Source organism: Talpa europaea, assembly GCF_964194135.1.
Source record: "Talpa europaea genome assembly, chromosome: 13".
Classification (NCBI taxonomy): domain Eukaryota; kingdom Metazoa; phylum Chordata; class Mammalia; order Eulipotyphla; family Talpidae; genus Talpa; species Talpa europaea.
In genome coordinates, this window is record NC_140080.1 from 58,661,322 (window position 1) to 58,678,802 (window position 17,481).

At 46.6% G+C, this 17,481-nt stretch overlaps 1 protein-coding gene across 3 annotated transcripts in view; it reads left to right on the forward strand.

Moving 5' to 3' along the window:
* The window catches only part of ENOSF1 (enolase superfamily member 1), a gene marked incomplete at both ends in the record, with an annotated part of 34,428 nt that extends 17,003 nt beyond the window's left edge, over positions 1-17,425 (forward strand). For 2 of the 3 annotated variants that reach the window (XM_084252374.1, XM_084252376.1), the window contains 11 exons: positions 1,342-1,414; positions 1,521-1,559; positions 2,015-2,097; positions 2,864-2,898; positions 6,178-6,265; positions 8,000-8,134; positions 11,410-11,451; positions 12,250-12,379; positions 12,655-12,754; positions 15,663-15,744; positions 17,324-17,425. In XM_084252374.1, coding sequence (XP_084108500.1) covers positions 1,342-1,414; positions 1,521-1,559; positions 2,015-2,097; positions 2,864-2,898; positions 6,178-6,265; positions 8,000-8,134; positions 11,410-11,451; positions 12,250-12,379; positions 12,655-12,754; positions 15,663-15,744; positions 17,324-17,425 — 909 coding nt within the window. The remainder of the gene's footprint in view (positions 1-1,341; positions 1,415-1,520; positions 1,560-2,014; positions 2,098-2,863; positions 2,899-6,177; positions 6,266-7,999; positions 8,135-11,409; positions 11,452-12,249; positions 12,380-12,654; positions 12,755-15,662; positions 15,745-17,323) is intronic. The other variant, XM_084252375.1, reaches the window with a different exon arrangement.
* Between the last annotated feature and the right edge of the window lie 56 nt (positions 17,426-17,481).

Here is a 17,481-nt window from a genome sequence, read left to right on the forward strand (position 1 = left end):
GGTCTCCTCTGTAGGATTTCAGAAAGGAAGGAACAAACTGAATTTTTACTTCGTTATTTCATTTCTCCCTGGCCTGTTTATAGCAGAAATGAGCTGGCTGCTAAAGGGGAAAAAAACTCTAGGCAAGTAAGGGGCAAGTGTCAGGCCCAGGTGACCTTGCTCTGATCCAGGCTTCTCCACTTTCAGGCTAAATGACCTTGGGCGTGTCACTTAACCTCTCTGAGCAGGGAGGTTGGAAAAATCTGGTGATCAATGAAGAAAAGCGTTGTTGTTGTTATTGTTGTTGTTGTTGTTGTTAGGCATCAAAATTAAGGAAAAACAGACATCCTGTCCTTAAAGGCTATTGGCAGGGTAGAAACAGTCCCTTCTCTGAAAGAAAGTAAAGACCAGAGGCTGTTACACCATCTGTCTGACATGGTTGTAGGTGGCATCTGAAAGGGAAGAACATAGACCTCTTAAACCATCTTCCGGTTCCAGGTTAGCTTTTTAGAGGGGTGCAGGGAGCAGCCCCCAAAATGGAATGATTTGAGCACCCCTGGGAAGGTGCCTGAAATCCCACCCATGGACTTTTCACTTCCCTGTTTTAATGCCAGTACTCTTAAAAGTAGAACTCTTCTTTGGAAGCACTTTTACATGTTCAATGATGGTAGTGGAGTGGTTTTGGTCTCATTAAAATCTGGGAGGGAATCGAGCTGCCAGTTGCTTCCCAACTGACTGTGAGGTTGGGGTGGGAAGAGTTCTGGTCTGGAGACCCATCCAGGAACATGGATCTCCCAGTGTGGTGAAAGCACTGAGTGTGGACAGGAAGAGATGGGGAGAATACAAGCCGTGATGGCCCCTGTAGGGGGTGCTGTATCTGCTCAAGTCTAGTCCACTTTGTTTCGTTGGCAAAGTGAATTATCCCTGCTTGACAAGAGAGGAAATAGCCAAAATTGTGCTGCCAATGGTGGGGGAAACAGGGTTGGCCTGGGTGGCTCTGAGACTGGCCTTCTTTCCTCTCCAGCTGAACTGCTCTTGCGCCCTGAAGTGTGGCGCGGTGCTGTGCAGAGCAACACCCAGCTCCTCTATCCATTTAACTTGTGCTGAGTGCTTGCCTTCTGTCAGGTCCCTGTGTGTTGGTTGGAGTGGGGAACCTAGTTTTTGAGGGAGGGGAGGGGAAAGGAAGGACCACGAAGGCCTGAGACATCATTGAGAGATGGTCATGACCCTCTAAAAGATCAACTTTACCCAAATCACAAAAGTTCATTCCCAGAGAGATAAACCCCATGTATCAGTGTAAGCAGATCCTTAGAAACATAATCCATTTGTGAATTGACTTTCTCCTTCCCCTCCCGTGGTCAGGATCCCAAGACGCTGTTATCCTGCATAGATTTCAGGTACATCACTGACGTCCTGACCGAGGAGGAAGCCTATGGTGAGTCATACTGGAGTGGAAGCTTTCTGGTACATGCAGACATGTAAACAAAGTAGTGGCACCCTTTGCTGTCTAAAAGAGTGATGATGTTTTTTATTTTTTCCAGAAATACTGAAGAAAGGTCAAGTTGGTAAAAAAGAGAGAGGTGGGTTGTGAAGAAATTTCCTTCATGTTTGCTGTTTTGAGTGTCCCTGTTTTTGGGGGGTTCACACCTTCCTCCCAGATGCCCCAGCCCTTTAACGGGCAGCTAAGTCTAGCTGAAGAAGCTGTCCAAAGTCAATTCACAAATCGTGACTTCTGACTTCAGAGTTAACTTCAGCCTTTGCTAAAAGGAGGTTTGGTTTTGGGTTAGCCGCACGATGCAGGAAGGCCTTTGGCCAGTGGGACAGCTCCAGAGGGTATCCTGAACCCCCAGGCTTGGCATCCTTGGAATTGCATGATGGATTGTGGCCAGGAGGCTGGACTTGGGGTGGGTGCCTGTGAAAGGTGGAGTCAGAAGAATAGGTGGATCCTCTCTGGGCAGTGGCTTGGCTGCAAGTAATTCTAATTCTGAAGGTTCCTGGAAAGTGCAGCGTGCCAGTGACTATTGTGTTTTCGCAGAGGAGCACATGGTGACACATGGCTACCCTGCCTACACCACATCGTGTGCCTGGCTGGGGTACTCGGATGACACGCTGAAGCAGGTGGGCATTTGAACCTGACTTTGTAGACTGGCTATCTAGTTCTGGATTACTGGAAGAGATTTAATAGTTTCTTCCAGCCTTTCTAAATCATTGTGGATCCAAGGCCCCCATCAAAAGCACTGATACACAGAGGACAGGGGACTCTGATCCAGTCCCACCTTGGCGCTGGGAGGCGACAGCCTGGGATTTGATTCCCAGGCAGAGGCGGCAGCATGATGTTGTGCAAGTCAGCAGACCATGCTGAGCCTCAGTTTCCTCACTGTGAAATGGTCACATGACCCCTACTTTGGGTAGTTTTGAGGATTCAGATAAATGGTGTAACTTGTGTAATGCTGGAGACTCAGTGGTTAGCACATGTCACAGGGCCCATGTGTGGTTATTACTCCTTCTCATCAGACCATACTCACAGTTGCGAGAAAGACAGAGACTCTCTTCTGTTCCTCTTACATCCATTAGGTCTGTGGAAGCCACAGACTATTCTAGATTTACAAAGAGGAATATGAATGTCCATTCCCCCTCTAGGAATGTTGTGACAGTTAAAGAAATGCTTCCCATAGAGATAAGGAAAGAAAGTCACTCTCAGAGTACAGAGTTACGCTCTGTTGGCTAAGCAGTTTCTGCTCTTAATTTCAGCAACACATTGTTGTTCTTCTGCTTTGTGCAATAACCTTAGTGCTTATGAAACCAGATCAGAGTCCACTGAGTTGCTGTGTAGACCAAGGAGAGTTCTTTGGCACATGGTGATGCTGTGTTTCCTTCCCTTCAGCTCTGCGCCGAGGCACTGAAGGACGGCTGGACCAGGTAACTTCTTTATATGGTAGTGAACTTGACAGGAGGCTTAGAGGAGTGGGGATGAAAGGCAGCAAGGAAGCCAGGAGTTATCCAGAAGCGTGTGGTCTGTAGGGACACAGAAGGGAAGTTTCAGTCTAGGCCAGGCTTTCTCTAAAGACAAGATATGAGCTCTAATCCCAATCCTAAAACATCAAAGGAGATCTTGGAGACCATCAATTTCAAGCACCAAACTCCAATACAAACCCACTCAAGAACACTGCACCAGCAGAAGGAAGCTCTCCTGCCTGCCTGTGACAATGCAGGTGCCTCTCTCGTTTTCCTTTTCCTAATAGACGTGTCCTTTTCAAATTAAAATAAAAAAGAAGCCCACTCTTTTCTATCAGTAACAGGTGTTATTCAGCTTCCCCGTGAATACTTCCAGAGACGGAGGGCTTAACTTTGTAAGGCACTTTTGTATTGCTCAAGGACTCTAAGTGTTAGGAAGAGTTTCTGTGGAACTTTGCGTCCTTATAACCCTGGTGCCAGTTCTCCCGGGGTCCCAGTGCTCCATGGTGCCAGTGCTCCGGGGGGTTTCCAAGAACCAGGCTCCTCTCTTCCCCTGAGTGACAGCCATGCTCTTCCCCCAGCGTCTCCTCTCCCCTGTTTCTCATGTGTGGTCATGGGCCCCTGGGCACCCTGGGGTCTTCCTCCGGATAAACTCTGGTTGTCTGTGACCCCAATGCCTGATGCATGCAGGGTACAGAGTGGCCATCATCTCTTGTTCTGGTCACTGTGAGTCGATCCAAGGTGGCATGTTCTGCCTGATACCCATCACCAGCCAGGCTTTCTATGTTACTGCTACTCAGTCTGGCCACCCAACCTTCTGCCACTCAAAGTATGAAGGTGTGGAGTGGAAACACCAGCATCCCCTGGGTGCTGTCAGAAATGCAGAAGCTCAGGCCTCTCCCCAGACTTACTGCTTTTGAATCAGCATTTTAACAAGATCCCTGATTTGTGTGTATGTCCACTAAACTCTGAGAGGTACTGAATTCTCATTAATACCTCGGCTAAATAGAGAGTTGGTGTAGGGTCAGGAACAGGACACGGGGAAGATTTTCTAGGATCCCATGTAGACCGGGTAAAGGAGGAGTCAGAGGCCTCAGTGGTTTTGCAGGCTTTTATTGGGATTTACCAGGTACACGGCAGGCAGGGGTGCTGGGGGGCCGGGAGGCTGGCAGGCCTCCCAGCCCCCAGCAAACCCACACTCTCTCTGGGGTCTCTGGCGTTCTCTGCTTCTGCTTCTTTGCTTCTCTCTCGGCTTCTCTTCGGCTTCTGCTCGCGTCCCCGTGACGCCGCCCTTAAAAAGCACAGTCTTAGCCCAGGTGAATCCCATCTACCTATGCCCACACCCTACTCCAGGTGCCCGCCATCAGGCATGCATTCAGGACCGCAAGGATCCATCATCTATTCTGATGGCGGGAGGGCAGAAAAGCCTGACATTTTCTTTACCCTACAGTTGGGGATTGAGAACTTGAAAGAGGTAGAATGAAGCAGTAGAAAGAAACCTGGGGATGTGATGATTTGGAATCAAATCTTGGCTTTTCCTTTCAGCCCTGCAAGTATTTGCTGTGTGTTCATGGGCAAATCGATCAGCCTCTCTAAACCTATTAACTCCTGGTTCTCCTCAAAATTGCTGTATTTGTAAAGGACCAGCATAGCTGAGATTCATAGCAAGTGCTGGAGTAAGTTCTGGATCTTCCCTCCCTCCATGTACCTATGAAAGACTGGAGAGATCATATCTGGTGAGACAGAGAAGGTTGCAAAGAGATCCAGCCCCTCCCCCAGCCTCCCAGCAAAATGAACCCAATATGCAGAAGCTGTGGGCCCCTGAAGTCTGCACTTGAAATAGAAGTATTTTCTTTACTGTGCTTAGTGCTGGGAGAGAAAGGCAGGGGATACTTAAACAGAGAGTGGGCCTTCTATGGCTTCTCGTTGGCACAGAGAGTGGACATTGTGGAAAGCAGAGGGAGGACCTCACACAACCCAGACTCCATCTGGAGAGGAAGCCTTGGCATTGAGAGTGCTGGATAGAGAGAGAACTAGGAGGATGCTGTTCCCACCGAGTGCTGTCCCCACTGTGCGGCAGTGCTACTTGGGATTGCCACACTCTCCAGGGAACAAAAACCACAGCTGAGGTACCAGGCCCACCTCTCAAGAATAGTTGATGTAGGGAAAGCAAAATAGTCAGGCTTTTATGCCATTGGCCTCTGTGGCTATCACCTGCGGCCTTGAATGCAGGAGGCGGTAAGGAGCATGGGCTCAGGGTACATGTGCCTGGTGGACACCTGGAGTATGGTGTGGCTTGCGTAGGTGGGCACACCTGAGCCTGGAGGCTGACGCTGTAAGGGCAGCATCACAGAGGACGGTGGGTGACAAGAGCAACAGAGCAATGGAGAAAGGCTATGAGAGCACTTCAGAGCAAGACCAGAGAGAATAGATTCAGCGGGGCTGGGAGGCCTGCTAGCCTCCCAGTCCCCCAGCCCCCCTACCTGCCCTGCACCTGGTTGCCTCACTACAAATGGTATAGAAAGATCACTAAAAGCCTGAAAAAGCCATTGAAGCCTCGATGGCTCTCTGGGTACTCTCAAAGGACTCTCCTTTACTGGTCTCCTGAATCAATAGAGAACCTTCCTTGCTGCTTGCTGGCACTACAGCTGGGCATCAAAACAGACCAGGAGAGCTCCCTGCCAGTGGCCAGCGGTGATGTAGAGGAGACCCTGCTGCTCCTTAGTTATGTCCCTGGGTGACTTGACTCTCCTGCACCAGGGGTCCCTGTGGCCAACCTCTCACTGAGTTTGGCTTAAGATAAAGCCTCTTGTAAAGGGCCAGGCAGATGGAGATATTTTATCAATTCTACACTTTATATTCGGGATGTAATTAGACAGCTCGTTAGGCTCCCTTGCCCAGTCCTGCTCTCTTCTTTAAGTCTATAGCTTTTCATCCTTAATTTCTTTTCATGGCACAGCAAAACTGAATTAATGTTACTAAAAATTTAAACAGCTCTCCAGTTTTTAAACTTCCTGTCAGAAGGTAATTTAGAGTTATTTCCCTGATACTGAGTAAAGAGATGACCATTTGCAGGGTTTGTTTTGAGCAATTTGTCTGAAGATTGATTGGGAAAGAGCCAGAGGTTACTAGAAAATGTGATCTGTGAATTATTGACAGGAATGATAACTTCCGCAGAAAATTCAGGTGGCTGTGCCAAGTCTGGAGACAGATTTAACCTACCAAACTGCATGTATTTTACAGGTTTAAGGTAAAAGTTGGTGCTGATCTCCAGGACGACATCCGTAGGTGCCGACTCATTAGAAACATGATTGGACCTGAGAAGATTTTGGTAAATAATCCTCTCCCATTGACAAATAAGCAGTGTTGCTAGAAGCCTTTTTCCAGAGCCCTAATACAACTTGTTTCAAGGAATTGGGCATTTTAACATTTAATGTCATAGGATGTGCAGCTTTGTGGTCTTGTAGTAGGCAAATTCTTAAAACCAACAAAACTGAGGGGCTTAGTCATTTTTAATTTTGTTCTGCAGAACTAGTTAAATAAGATCAGTTACAGTTTAACTATAGTTAAATAAGATCAGGGTTAGGGATTGCTCCCATTTTGCTAGCATGCATGTGCCTGAGTAAACAGGGCTCCCAATGGTGCCCTGCTGTGTCGATTATTTACTGTCCCTTCTTTTTTTAAAAAAAAAGATTTATTTATTTATACAAGAACTGGGGTACTGTTCAGAGGCATGGGAGGGTGAGAGAATTCACCAGAGACAGAGCGGGGAGCAGAACAGGCAGACTGACTGAAGCACACTGCTGAGGGGAGCAGCGGGTGAGGCAGGAGAGGTCTACTGTACCCATGTGGGTTTCTCCCTGGCTGGCCGGGGATCGAACCCGTGCTATAGAGGCTGCGGACAGCGTCACAGCGTGGCAGCGTGGTGCTCAACCCGCTGTGCCACCAGGGTGGCCCTATTCTCCCTTCTTAACAAATCCAGCCACTGAGTTCATTGGAAGGTTCTCAGGGAGCCATTGTTGAAGAAATGCTGCAACTCTGACTGAAATAAATGAACGGTAGGTCTTCTCTGTGTGTTTTTATAAAACATCTCAGGTAAATATTTTCATAAAAGGAAGTCACAGTGACATGTTTTTATGAACTTTTAGAGGCAGATTTTTGTAATGTAAAAGTTTGAGTCCTCGACCTAGGACATTTATATATGAATCCATGCTGCTTTGTCTTATGAGGTCATCCTCATCCAAGTAATTTGATAAAAATTGATCCTGTACTGTCCTCTAGTTCTTAGAGTCTCCCATGAGGAAACTTACCACTTAGCACATTCTCTTAGAGATATGTTTCCAGGTTTGTCTTTTGGAAGTTCTGTGTTGTTGGGATGCAGGGACCCTTTCTTGGTCTCTGCATACCCAGCATTTGGCTTCTGGGCAGGATCCTTGCTTCAGAAAACCAGGCATTTAGAGTGAAAGACCTGGACTTCAACTATTTACTTGGCTTTCTTAAGGCAAGTTACTTATTTCTCTGCATGTCAGTTTTTCCATTTGTAAAATGGTTAGTATGAACAGCTTCATAGAGTTCTTATAAATACTATGACAAAATACATAAAATGCCTAGTAGAATAGATGCTTAATTATTGATGATTGTGCCAGACACATAGTGGGCAGTAGTCAATAAATGACAATTGATGGCATGTTTCAGAATGTGATAAAATGGCTCCTAAAATGAACATTGTAAGACATTGTACTTGGGTAGCATCTAAATGCAGATTGGGTCAGAGCTCCAGAGTCAGGGAGCACTTCTCCTGTGACCAACTCAGGGCGCTTCTGGACAGCATGGTGGCTTCATGAGCAATTCACATCTCCTCCAAAAGATTGTGTCTGCAGTTACTCTTTTGATCCCTTTGTTATGGTTCCAGATGGGCCTCCCTGGAGGAAATGTCAGGCTCCCCTGGGGAGTCCTGCTCTGCCGTTGGTGGCACTGAGTGACAGCATTTCCTCCCTGGAACCACTGCCCTGCAGCAAGTTCTCCACTGGGCAGACTTCACCATGAAGGGCCTCTCTCTTTGCAGATGATGGATGCCAACCAGCGCTGGGATGTGCCTGAGGCAGTGGAGTGGATGTCGAAGCTGGTCAAGTTCAAGCCACTGTGGATTGAGGAGCCGACCTCCCCAGATGACATTCTGGGACATGCTGCTATTTCCAAGGTATAAAAATGACTGCTGCCCCTGCCCCAGACATATATAGTTTTTGTCTGATTTTCCAGCATGGTCTTGACAGATCCTAAAATTTCTTTGCTTCTCCCCTGAATAATTTTTTTTAAAGATTTATTTATTTATACAAGAACTGGGGTACAGGCCAGATGTGTGGGGGGTGAGAGGATTCACCAGAGACAGAGTGGGGAACAGAACAGGCAGACTGACAAAATACACTGCTGAGGGGAGCAGCGGGCAAGACAGGAGAGGTCTGCTGCACCATGTGGGTTGCTTCAAGGCTGGTGGGGATCTAACTGGCACTACGGAGCTTCACAGCACTGCGCTCAACCGCCTGCGCCAAACCAAGGAGGCCCTCCCCTGAATAATTCTAACTAGTGACAAGTACTGGTATGCACACCTAACTTTCTTTAACTCACTTCAGCTTATCCACAGCCTTTATTTCTTCTAATTAGAGAAAGTAAATTGCTAAAAGTTGAAAGACTACCAGTAATAGACATGGTTCCCATACCCATATTAAAATATTTTACTCACTCAGAATGAAATAAAAAGTAGATTCCTCTGGGTGACTCAAAAGGTTTGCTTGGTGAATGTCAAGGTCAGGCCTCCATGGGAGGCTACGTGTTCCCCTAGAGCCCTTGCACCTTCCTCCACAGATCTGCCCACCCTGGGGGCAGACTTCTCTTCTTTTCAGGTTTAAGACGCTGCTAAGTCCAGAACATCTGTCTGTCTCTCAGGAAGAGTATCCCATTAGCTGTGGTTACGGTACTATTAAGATAAAATCAGAATGCCAGTGGGTTAATTTCGGGCTATAACTGGGAACACTAGATTTTTATTTCTTCCGACCAGAGCAAGTTCTATGAGTAATCATATTAAACCAAAGTCTGCTGGAGAGAGAGGAAACAGGCCAGGAACTGGTTGTGGGCTTTGAATATGAGACAGTGTCTGATGGCAATGGCCCATCAGGCCCCCCTCCTGTGCAGACAGACCTGCCTCTGACACAGGAGGTGTTAAGTCTCAGCCTCATCTCTGGTGGCAGCGCTTCCTTGCACAGGCTTGGCCAGCACTTGCTTCTGACCCACCTTTATGTTTTCACCTGGTAACCATCCCCTCCCAAACATTCATTTGCTTTATAGTCAAGTCCTATGGTCAGGGCTAGGAAGTCAAGGACCAGATTTTCCTCCCTGAGGTGATTTTGCATTGCTCTGCTCTCCCCCATTATGCAGTAATTGGTCTTAAAATTTCCTCTGAGGAAATCTTAGTTCCAAGTTTTAGCACATCTTGCCTGAATTCATGGGTCCTGTTGGGCTGTAGGGTTGGTGGGTCAGGGCCATTCTCTGTGTCTTGCAGGAAAGCAACATGTATCTACTTATGCTGGATACTCTACAAAAGCCTGTGTTTAAACTGCACCTCACTCTCCCCACTTTGTAGCCTAGTGGAGAGAAAAACCTAAGATATGTGCAGCATAGACAGATAGGGTGCTGAATAGGGGCCCAGAGAGCTGAGGTAGTAGAAAGAAGGTCATTGAGGAAGAGATGGGTGTGGACTGGGAGGCAGCTGGCCTCAGGGAGATAAGACCCATGGTAAGGAGAGCTGACTTGCAGTGGGGGAGACAGAAGCAGGGGCCCTGGAGGGTACCGCTGAAACCTTGTGAGGAGCCCTTCCAGAATCAGAATCTGAGAGGCTGTGGTTAAACAGCACTTTGGCCGGGGGGGTTCTTATAGGATAGTCACCATTCTGCCTCAACAGGGACCCGAACCCCTGCTATCTGGAGTCCTCCAAAGCTCTCCTGGGCTTTTACCTTCCCAGATTTTGTTTCCATGGAGACAGCCACCCTCTTAGAGTTGTCTGAGGAAGGGCACAGATGAACCCAGGCAGTGGGATGCTGCCTTGGGGCCCCAGCAAGCAGGCTGGGGCCATGGAGATATGCAGCAGAATGTGGGTGCATGTTGGGGGGTTGTGGGCAGAGAAAGCCACAAGAGAGCCTCTTTGAGTTCTGAATGAGAGAAGGGGAGTAAAGCTGATCTGACTGGCAGCAAGATGTAGGATGGACTGAGGTAGGGGTCTGGGGTGGTGAGAGTGGGCATAAAGAACTGGAGGTAGGTAGGAGGTTTTCCCAGTAATCTGTAGGGGCAGAGGGAGATGACAGGAGAGGGAAGCAATCGAGCCGATCTGGAAAATGGGATGACTTACAGGAAGCACCTGGAGCCAGTGAGTCTGAGAGGAACCACTGCACCACGGCCATGTCTCCCCCTGTTCACTGCCCCAGCCCAGAGAGATGGAGAGTCATTCTCATCTGGTGGGCGGCACAGATGGGAGTCGGGCCAGAATGCAGAAGAGCCCCTGCAGTCATAGCCAGGAAGGGAGGTAATGGCAGCATAAGAACAAGCACGGGCTTTTCCCTTCATAGACACACACTTCCCCTCCTGTTTGCATGCCTGCCCTGGGCCGCCTTTTGCTACTCCTTTTTCACAAAGGATCCAGCAGCCCCACTTCTGGGTATTTGTCAAAGGAAACAAAATCACTATCTCAAAAAGGTATCTGGAGCCCCACATTCACCTTCACATGATTCACAGTAGCCACAACTATCCATCCATCGACAGAAGAGATGAGGAAAATATGGGGGCGTGTGTGTGTGTGTGTGTGTATAAAGATATATCATTAAATACAAAAAAAAGTAAATCCTGCCATCTGTAACAACATGGATGACTTACGGGCATTTTTACATGTAATAACTCAGAAACAAAAAATACTATTTAGTACTTGCTGTATGTGGAATCTTAAAAAAAGCCCTGAATTCTGGAAAAGAGAACAAACAGATTGGTGCTTGCCAGAGGCAGGGAGCAGGGGAAATGGGTAAAGGTGGTCAAAAGGTACAAACTTTCAGTTATAAGATAAAGTCCTCTATGTAATGTAATGTATGACCTGCTGACTAGAGTTATACTGAACTGCATATCTGACAGCAATAGAGGTCTTAGAAGTTCTCATCAAAAGGAAAAAAAATTGTAACTGTGTGGTGATGGTTGTTGACTGAACTTACTGTAACCATTTGGCAGTGTATTCACATATCAAAGTATGTTGTACACTCAAAACTAATGTCACATTAATTATATTACAACACCAAAAAAGTTAAAAAATAACTTCACACTGCTCAGCAACAGACATTTCCTTCTTCAGCTCTAAATATTTTTAAACATTGGGAGTTTAAACATTTGGGAGTTTTCAGTTCAAAACAGGAAAATAACACCAGTTTACCTTTTATTTTATAGGCATTGGCCCCACTAGGGGTTGGCGTTGCCACAGGAGAACAGGTATGTGGGGCCAGTAGACACTGGCCAGCAGCTAAGGACACCACATACATCAGGCTTCCTTTCCTGTTGTGTTCTGAGTTGAGAAATTTTCAGTCTTGGAAACCAGGTCATCTTCTAGCAGCACTTTATTATAACCAGTAGTCAGATATAGTAAATAGTTTGTATATTTTTCTGTAATTCATGCGACTGAGATCATTTATATTTCAAAATATCTAATTAAAATTCATAAGACAGTAATTTAAAGTTGCTGTTGTAAAAGCATAAAGTGCCCTGTATGGTTTTAAGAAAGCCAGCTTCCAAATTGAGTAAACATTATTGCACTCACTTTTTTTGCTTATAAACGAAGCACAAGTGCCTGCCAAACCCTGCGGCAGCCAGCCCACGGGCAGCAGATCTATGCGGAAGGAACAGATTCTCAGTTTTCCCAGCAAAAGGAGCAGCGCCACACTGCCTGGTGCTGTTTTGTTGTCTGTGCCACCTGCTCATTGCTGTCGCTGTAGTTCATCCTGATGCTTTGCTTCATCTCACACTTGCCAGTCGCTATGACAGTTACTCCTAATAGATGATGAGTTGGTGACTTTTCTATGACTCATACTGTTCCACTAGATGATTTGTAAGGGAGTAGACGGTGCCTGCCTGGACTATCAGGGCTTGCCTCATGCCAAGTGAAGGGGAAGAGTAAATACAGTGCAGGTTTCCTGATGGCTACTAATGAGTGACTTAGAATTTATTCCAGGTTTAGCACTCCCGAAGGCCAAAGCTGACTCTTTGTTGGTTTCATTTTAATTCTATTTCCAGTGCCACAATAGAGTGATATTTAAGCAGTTCCTACAGGCGAAAGCCCTGCAGTTTCTCCAGATTGACAGCTGCAGGCTGGGAAGTGTCAATGAGAACCTCTCAGTGCTGCTGATGGCCAAAAAGTTTGAAAGTAAGGTCACTACGGAGCTCCAGGGCAAACCTCCACTTCCCTGCCCGTCGTAAACATTGTACACATGTGCTCCCCTCTGGAGTTTGCCATTTTGATTTTTCTTCGTAATTCTCACTTAGGCTTAATCAGGGAATCTTTGATGATTTTCATCTGGAATTTCAATCCTAAGTAATATGAATGCCTTAATCAGCCGTGGGCAGTGAGAAACACTATACATTCTTTCCTTCATTCCCCTAATACTCTTGGTATTAAATAGAAATCTGTCTTTATTTTAGTTCCTGTTTGTCCTCATGCTGGTGGAGTTGGCCTCTGTGAATTGGTACAGCACCTGATTATATTTGACTTCATATCAGTCTCTGCAAGCCTTGAAAATAGGTCAGTAATGTGTCATTAACTCCAACAGTGTCTCACAATCCAGGCCAGACCTTTTCAAATTCTGCTCTCATAACCAAAGGCACTAAGAAACCTGTTCATGGGTACATCCTCTAATTCAAAGACCTGATTGCTTTTTATCCCACCATTCCACATGGAGCAGTAGCATGGAACTCTGCTAGAGATCAAAGTCCTTTTTCTTTTAGAGGGGTAGGTTCTTGGTAGCTGATTCAGATTGTTTTCTGAGTACTTGGAGGTGGTGGTAAGAGTTGGATTCCAGATTGAAACCATGAATTTTTCCTCAACCAGCTCCTATGGCTTTCTAAAGCTCTGCTTTCATCCTGTGTACACTCTCTGCTTCTATTAGGTGTCAACTGGAAGTCTTTATTTAGTTCCATCTTCTCAGCATGCCACAGGTAAACTTTAAATTAGGACAATACCTTCAGTCATCTGCATACATACAGCTTTGTTATACATTCTTTCCTCCTAGAATGAAATGTGATAACAGAGCATTGTAGTGGCAGGAAGGCCCAGAGCAGGGAGCTCTATGATCCAAGCAGATGGGTAAAGGAGAGTCCTGGAGCCCTCGGTGGTTTTTTCAGGCTTTTATTGAGCTTTTACCAGGTACACGGCAGGCAGGGGTGCCAGCAGGTGTTCACTCTTTTTGGGCTCTCTGGTGTTCTCTCATGGTCTCTTCTTCTCTGCTGGTTCTGCTATTTCTGCTACTCTTTCTCTCATTCTCTCATTCTGCTGGCGTCCCTGTGATGCCGCCCTTATAAGCCCAGTCTCGGCCCAGGTGTGCTCAACTATGCATGCCCACACCCTACTCCAGGTGCCCACCATCAGGCATGCATGTAGGACCACAGGGATCCATCATTAATGCTAATTGTGGGAGGGCGGAAAAGTCTGGTAATTTTTCACTTACCCTACAGTAATCACTGGAAGTATATTGTGAGAGCATACAACATCAATGGAAAAGTAAACACCAAATTCAGGATTGTGAGAGAAGTGGCACCTAGAAGGGTGTATAGGAAGCTTCACTTATAATGGTTTGTCTTAAGCTGGGTAGTGAGTAGACAGATGTTGCCATTTTGTGTGCCTGAAATACTCTGAACTATAAAAAGTTAACATTCCTGGGTTATTGGCTTCTGTGCCCTCTGTTGTTCAACCATCCCATACTGGGCAGGTTCATTGTTGATTCAGGTTGACAGGAGAATTTAGGAGCCTTTGGTAGGTTTGAGAGGCTGTTAGTGCTGAAGCAAGGGGCCGGATACAGGTAGACCAGGGAGGCAGGCAAGCAGGGACACAGCAACAAGGCTCCCTACCCTCGCTTCTCTCTGCCCAGGTGTACATATGCATAGGTCCCGTGATTGCCAGCCTTTCAGCCTGCCTATCCATAATCATGGGTGTATGTGCCCCATGCCCACAGTCCCAAGCACTTTCTGAATCAACACACTGTGGGCTAATGGCGGCAGGAGGCGAAAAAGAACCCAAGTACCCCATGTTCCTTACACCCTCCCATTTCACTTCCTACAGATCTTAAGGGATGAGAAAAATCTAGACTATATAGGACAAAGCTTTAACTCCCGAGAGGTTTTTTTTTTTTTTTCCGCCTGGTCTCAGTCCGAGCTCAGAACACAATCCATCACCAGGTTCCAGACTGTGAACTCAGATTGCGCAGTGGTCTAGTCATCATCGACCAGGATTTACAGTGGCAGCTGCAGAGCTCTCCCTAGGCCCCCCTCATCTCTAGCCTGCCCTGCTCCCCCTTACTCCCCGCCGAGGTCCCCTGACCCCACTTCGCCACATTTTCATAGTCCTCTCAGGCTCCTAGCAAGCAGCACCACCTTCAGTGGGGCCCGATCATACAAGGAAAATATTGTCGGCTCATTAGTGGGGCAGTGTCGGGGATCTTAGGGCACCCAGCTCTACAACACTGGCCCACGCTCACCACTAGCCCTACCCTAACCCCACCCCTACCCTACCCTACCTCCACCCCTACCCATACCCTACCCCTACCCAACACCTACCCCTACCCCACCCCTACCCTAACCTCCCCCCTGCCTCTACCCTACCCCCACCCTCACCCCACCCCTCCAGGCCGAGAGTTTATTTTCAGTCCTGAGCATGTAAATTGTGACCACCCAGGAGTGGGTGAAGTGCCCCATGCCACTCCTCTGGACCTCACTGCTGGGGAATGCCACTGTGCAAGCAGAACAGCCACCAGCCAGACGCCATGCGGGGCCACACCTCACACCTCTACTTTGTGTTTCTGAGTGAACATCTGCACATTTATTTGTTCTTCAAGGTCGAAAGGTCCTCTCCAGAGAGATGGTTCTTCACTGTAGCTCGTTTACAGTTCACACGTAGCACATACTATAGCCAATGATTTTAGTCTATGTCCACAGAAACCGTAAGGCCTTCTCTTGCCAGTTCCTTTGTGTAACACCTGCACTAGGCACATGGCTGCCCACCACAGCTGATCATTTCCCATGACTGAAGTCAGGCAGCAGAGGTAGTTACAAAACAAGTAGCTGACACCAAATTTGAACACAGATTGGGCGAATCTTAAAACCTGTGCTCTTCTGAATTGTATCTACCTGGAAGGGACCTCATTTGATGATTTTAATCTATTCTTAACTTTTGGCTAAAGGCACTCACATAATCCCAGATATTTATGGAATCTAAACTGACCCCTTTTGGGATCATACTACTTTAAAGTTAAGAGATTTCATTTATGCACCCAAATTGCTTTATCTGAGGCTCTGGTTATTGCATTTGCATAGAAACACGTGCTTATCAAACAACCCTTAACCCTTCCTTCAGTGTCCATGCCCCTTCTGCTTGACCAGTACGCCGTGAATTGTCTAATTTAAGGCTTTATTGCCCCAATCTGATTCCTTTCTTCCAGAATGTGTGAGTATGTTGATCACTTGCATGAACATTTCAAGCATCCTGTGCTAATCAAGAATGCTTCCTACATGCCTCCTATGGTAAGTTTGGCCACAGGGCCTCACAGAGCAAGCACTGCTGGTTCCTGCTTTACTTGTTCTTGGGAACCAGACCATACAGAACAAAGCTTTGACTCCTCAGTTTATTTTCAATATTTAGAAACAAATGGTCCTTTAGTCAATGTCGAATTCCCATGGCCTGAAGGTCAGGATTAGGTTAAATTGCCCCTGGTGATGCTTCTCTAATTCCAACCTTTCCTTACCAGCTGAGAACGTAAAACATGCCCTCTGTGAGAACAAGACAAGAGAACACTGGCACCACCTAGCAAGTTAGTAAATGAAAAGATTTTCACTACAACTGTGTCATTTTGGTCATTTATCCTCATCATGTACAAGAGATCAGGGCTCATAAGTCAAATTATTATGCTGTATACTTTACACAGCTGTTTTGCAACCCCCTCCCCCCCAGGCTGGGTAGGTTCATCTTCAATTTTCTCAGATGAAAAGATAATTTTGGAGGCTTCAGTAGTCAGGTCTTTAATGCTGAACTAGGACAGACCAGGTTTCTCTGTCGGTTTTTTTCTGGCTGTCTCCTCCCCGTGGTCGTTAATTGTCCTTGTCTCTTATATCCCCACACCCCACAGCACAGTTGTTCCCATTTACATATGCACATGCCCTGTGCAAGACCACAGGAGCTGGTCATAGATAATGGGGGAGGCGTAAAAAGCCTGGTAACTTCATTTACCCTACAACTGCTGGGTCAATTATATCTTGATAAAACAAACAAAATGTGTCTCTCCTGCCCAAAAGGAATAGGGCTCAATTTCATCAAGAGTTTAGATTATTGGGACCTCTCTTTTGGCACAGGGGTTAAAGTCTCAGTGCTATCAAGCTGTCACCAGTCACTGTGGCATGAGTTCGATTCCTGGCCAGGAAGCTGACCCACATGGTACAGCAGACTTCTGTCTCACCCACTGCTCCCCTTAGCAGTGTATTTCAGTAGATCTGCCTGTTTTGCTCCCTACTCTGTCTCAGGTGAATCCTCTCATCCCCTCCACCTCTGGCCTATACCCTAGTTCTTGTATGCATAAATAAAAACAAATCTTTAAAAAATAAATTTATAGTAAAAAAAAAAGTTTGGGTCATCAAAGGAAGTTTAGTTACTAATCCTGGAAGTAACCAATAAAGTGCTTCCCTCTCTCCCATTTCAAATAATCGGAAACTTCATTAATTCACTTACATCTGGCTTAGATTTTTTTCAATTTTTCTTTTTAAGATTTATTTATTTATGCATACAAGAACTGGGGTACAGGCCAGAGGTGTGGGGGTGAGAGGATTCACCACAGACAGAGTAGGGAACAGAAGAGGCAGACTGACTGAAATACACTGCTGAGGGGAGCAGCAGGCAAGACAGGAGAGGTCTGCTGCACCATGTGGGTTGCTCCGCGGCGGGCGGGGATCAAACTGGCACTGCAGAGGCTGCAGATAGCTTCATAGATTGGGTCTAACCCCCTGCGCCACCAGGGAGGCCCTGGCTTGGATTTTAAAGCATTTCTCAGAGCAGTGGAAATACAAAAAGTCTACTTATACTTATTAACACAACTCTTTTGGTCTCTGATAGGATGCTGGTTATTCAACGGAAATGAAAGAAGAATCTGTAAAGCAGCACCAATATCCAGATGGTGAAGTCTGGAAGAAGCTCCTTACTGCTCAAGGGAATTAAGTTCTTAGCCCTCACACATTCTTTTTTAAGTGAAAAGGCTTAAAATTTCTTAGGTA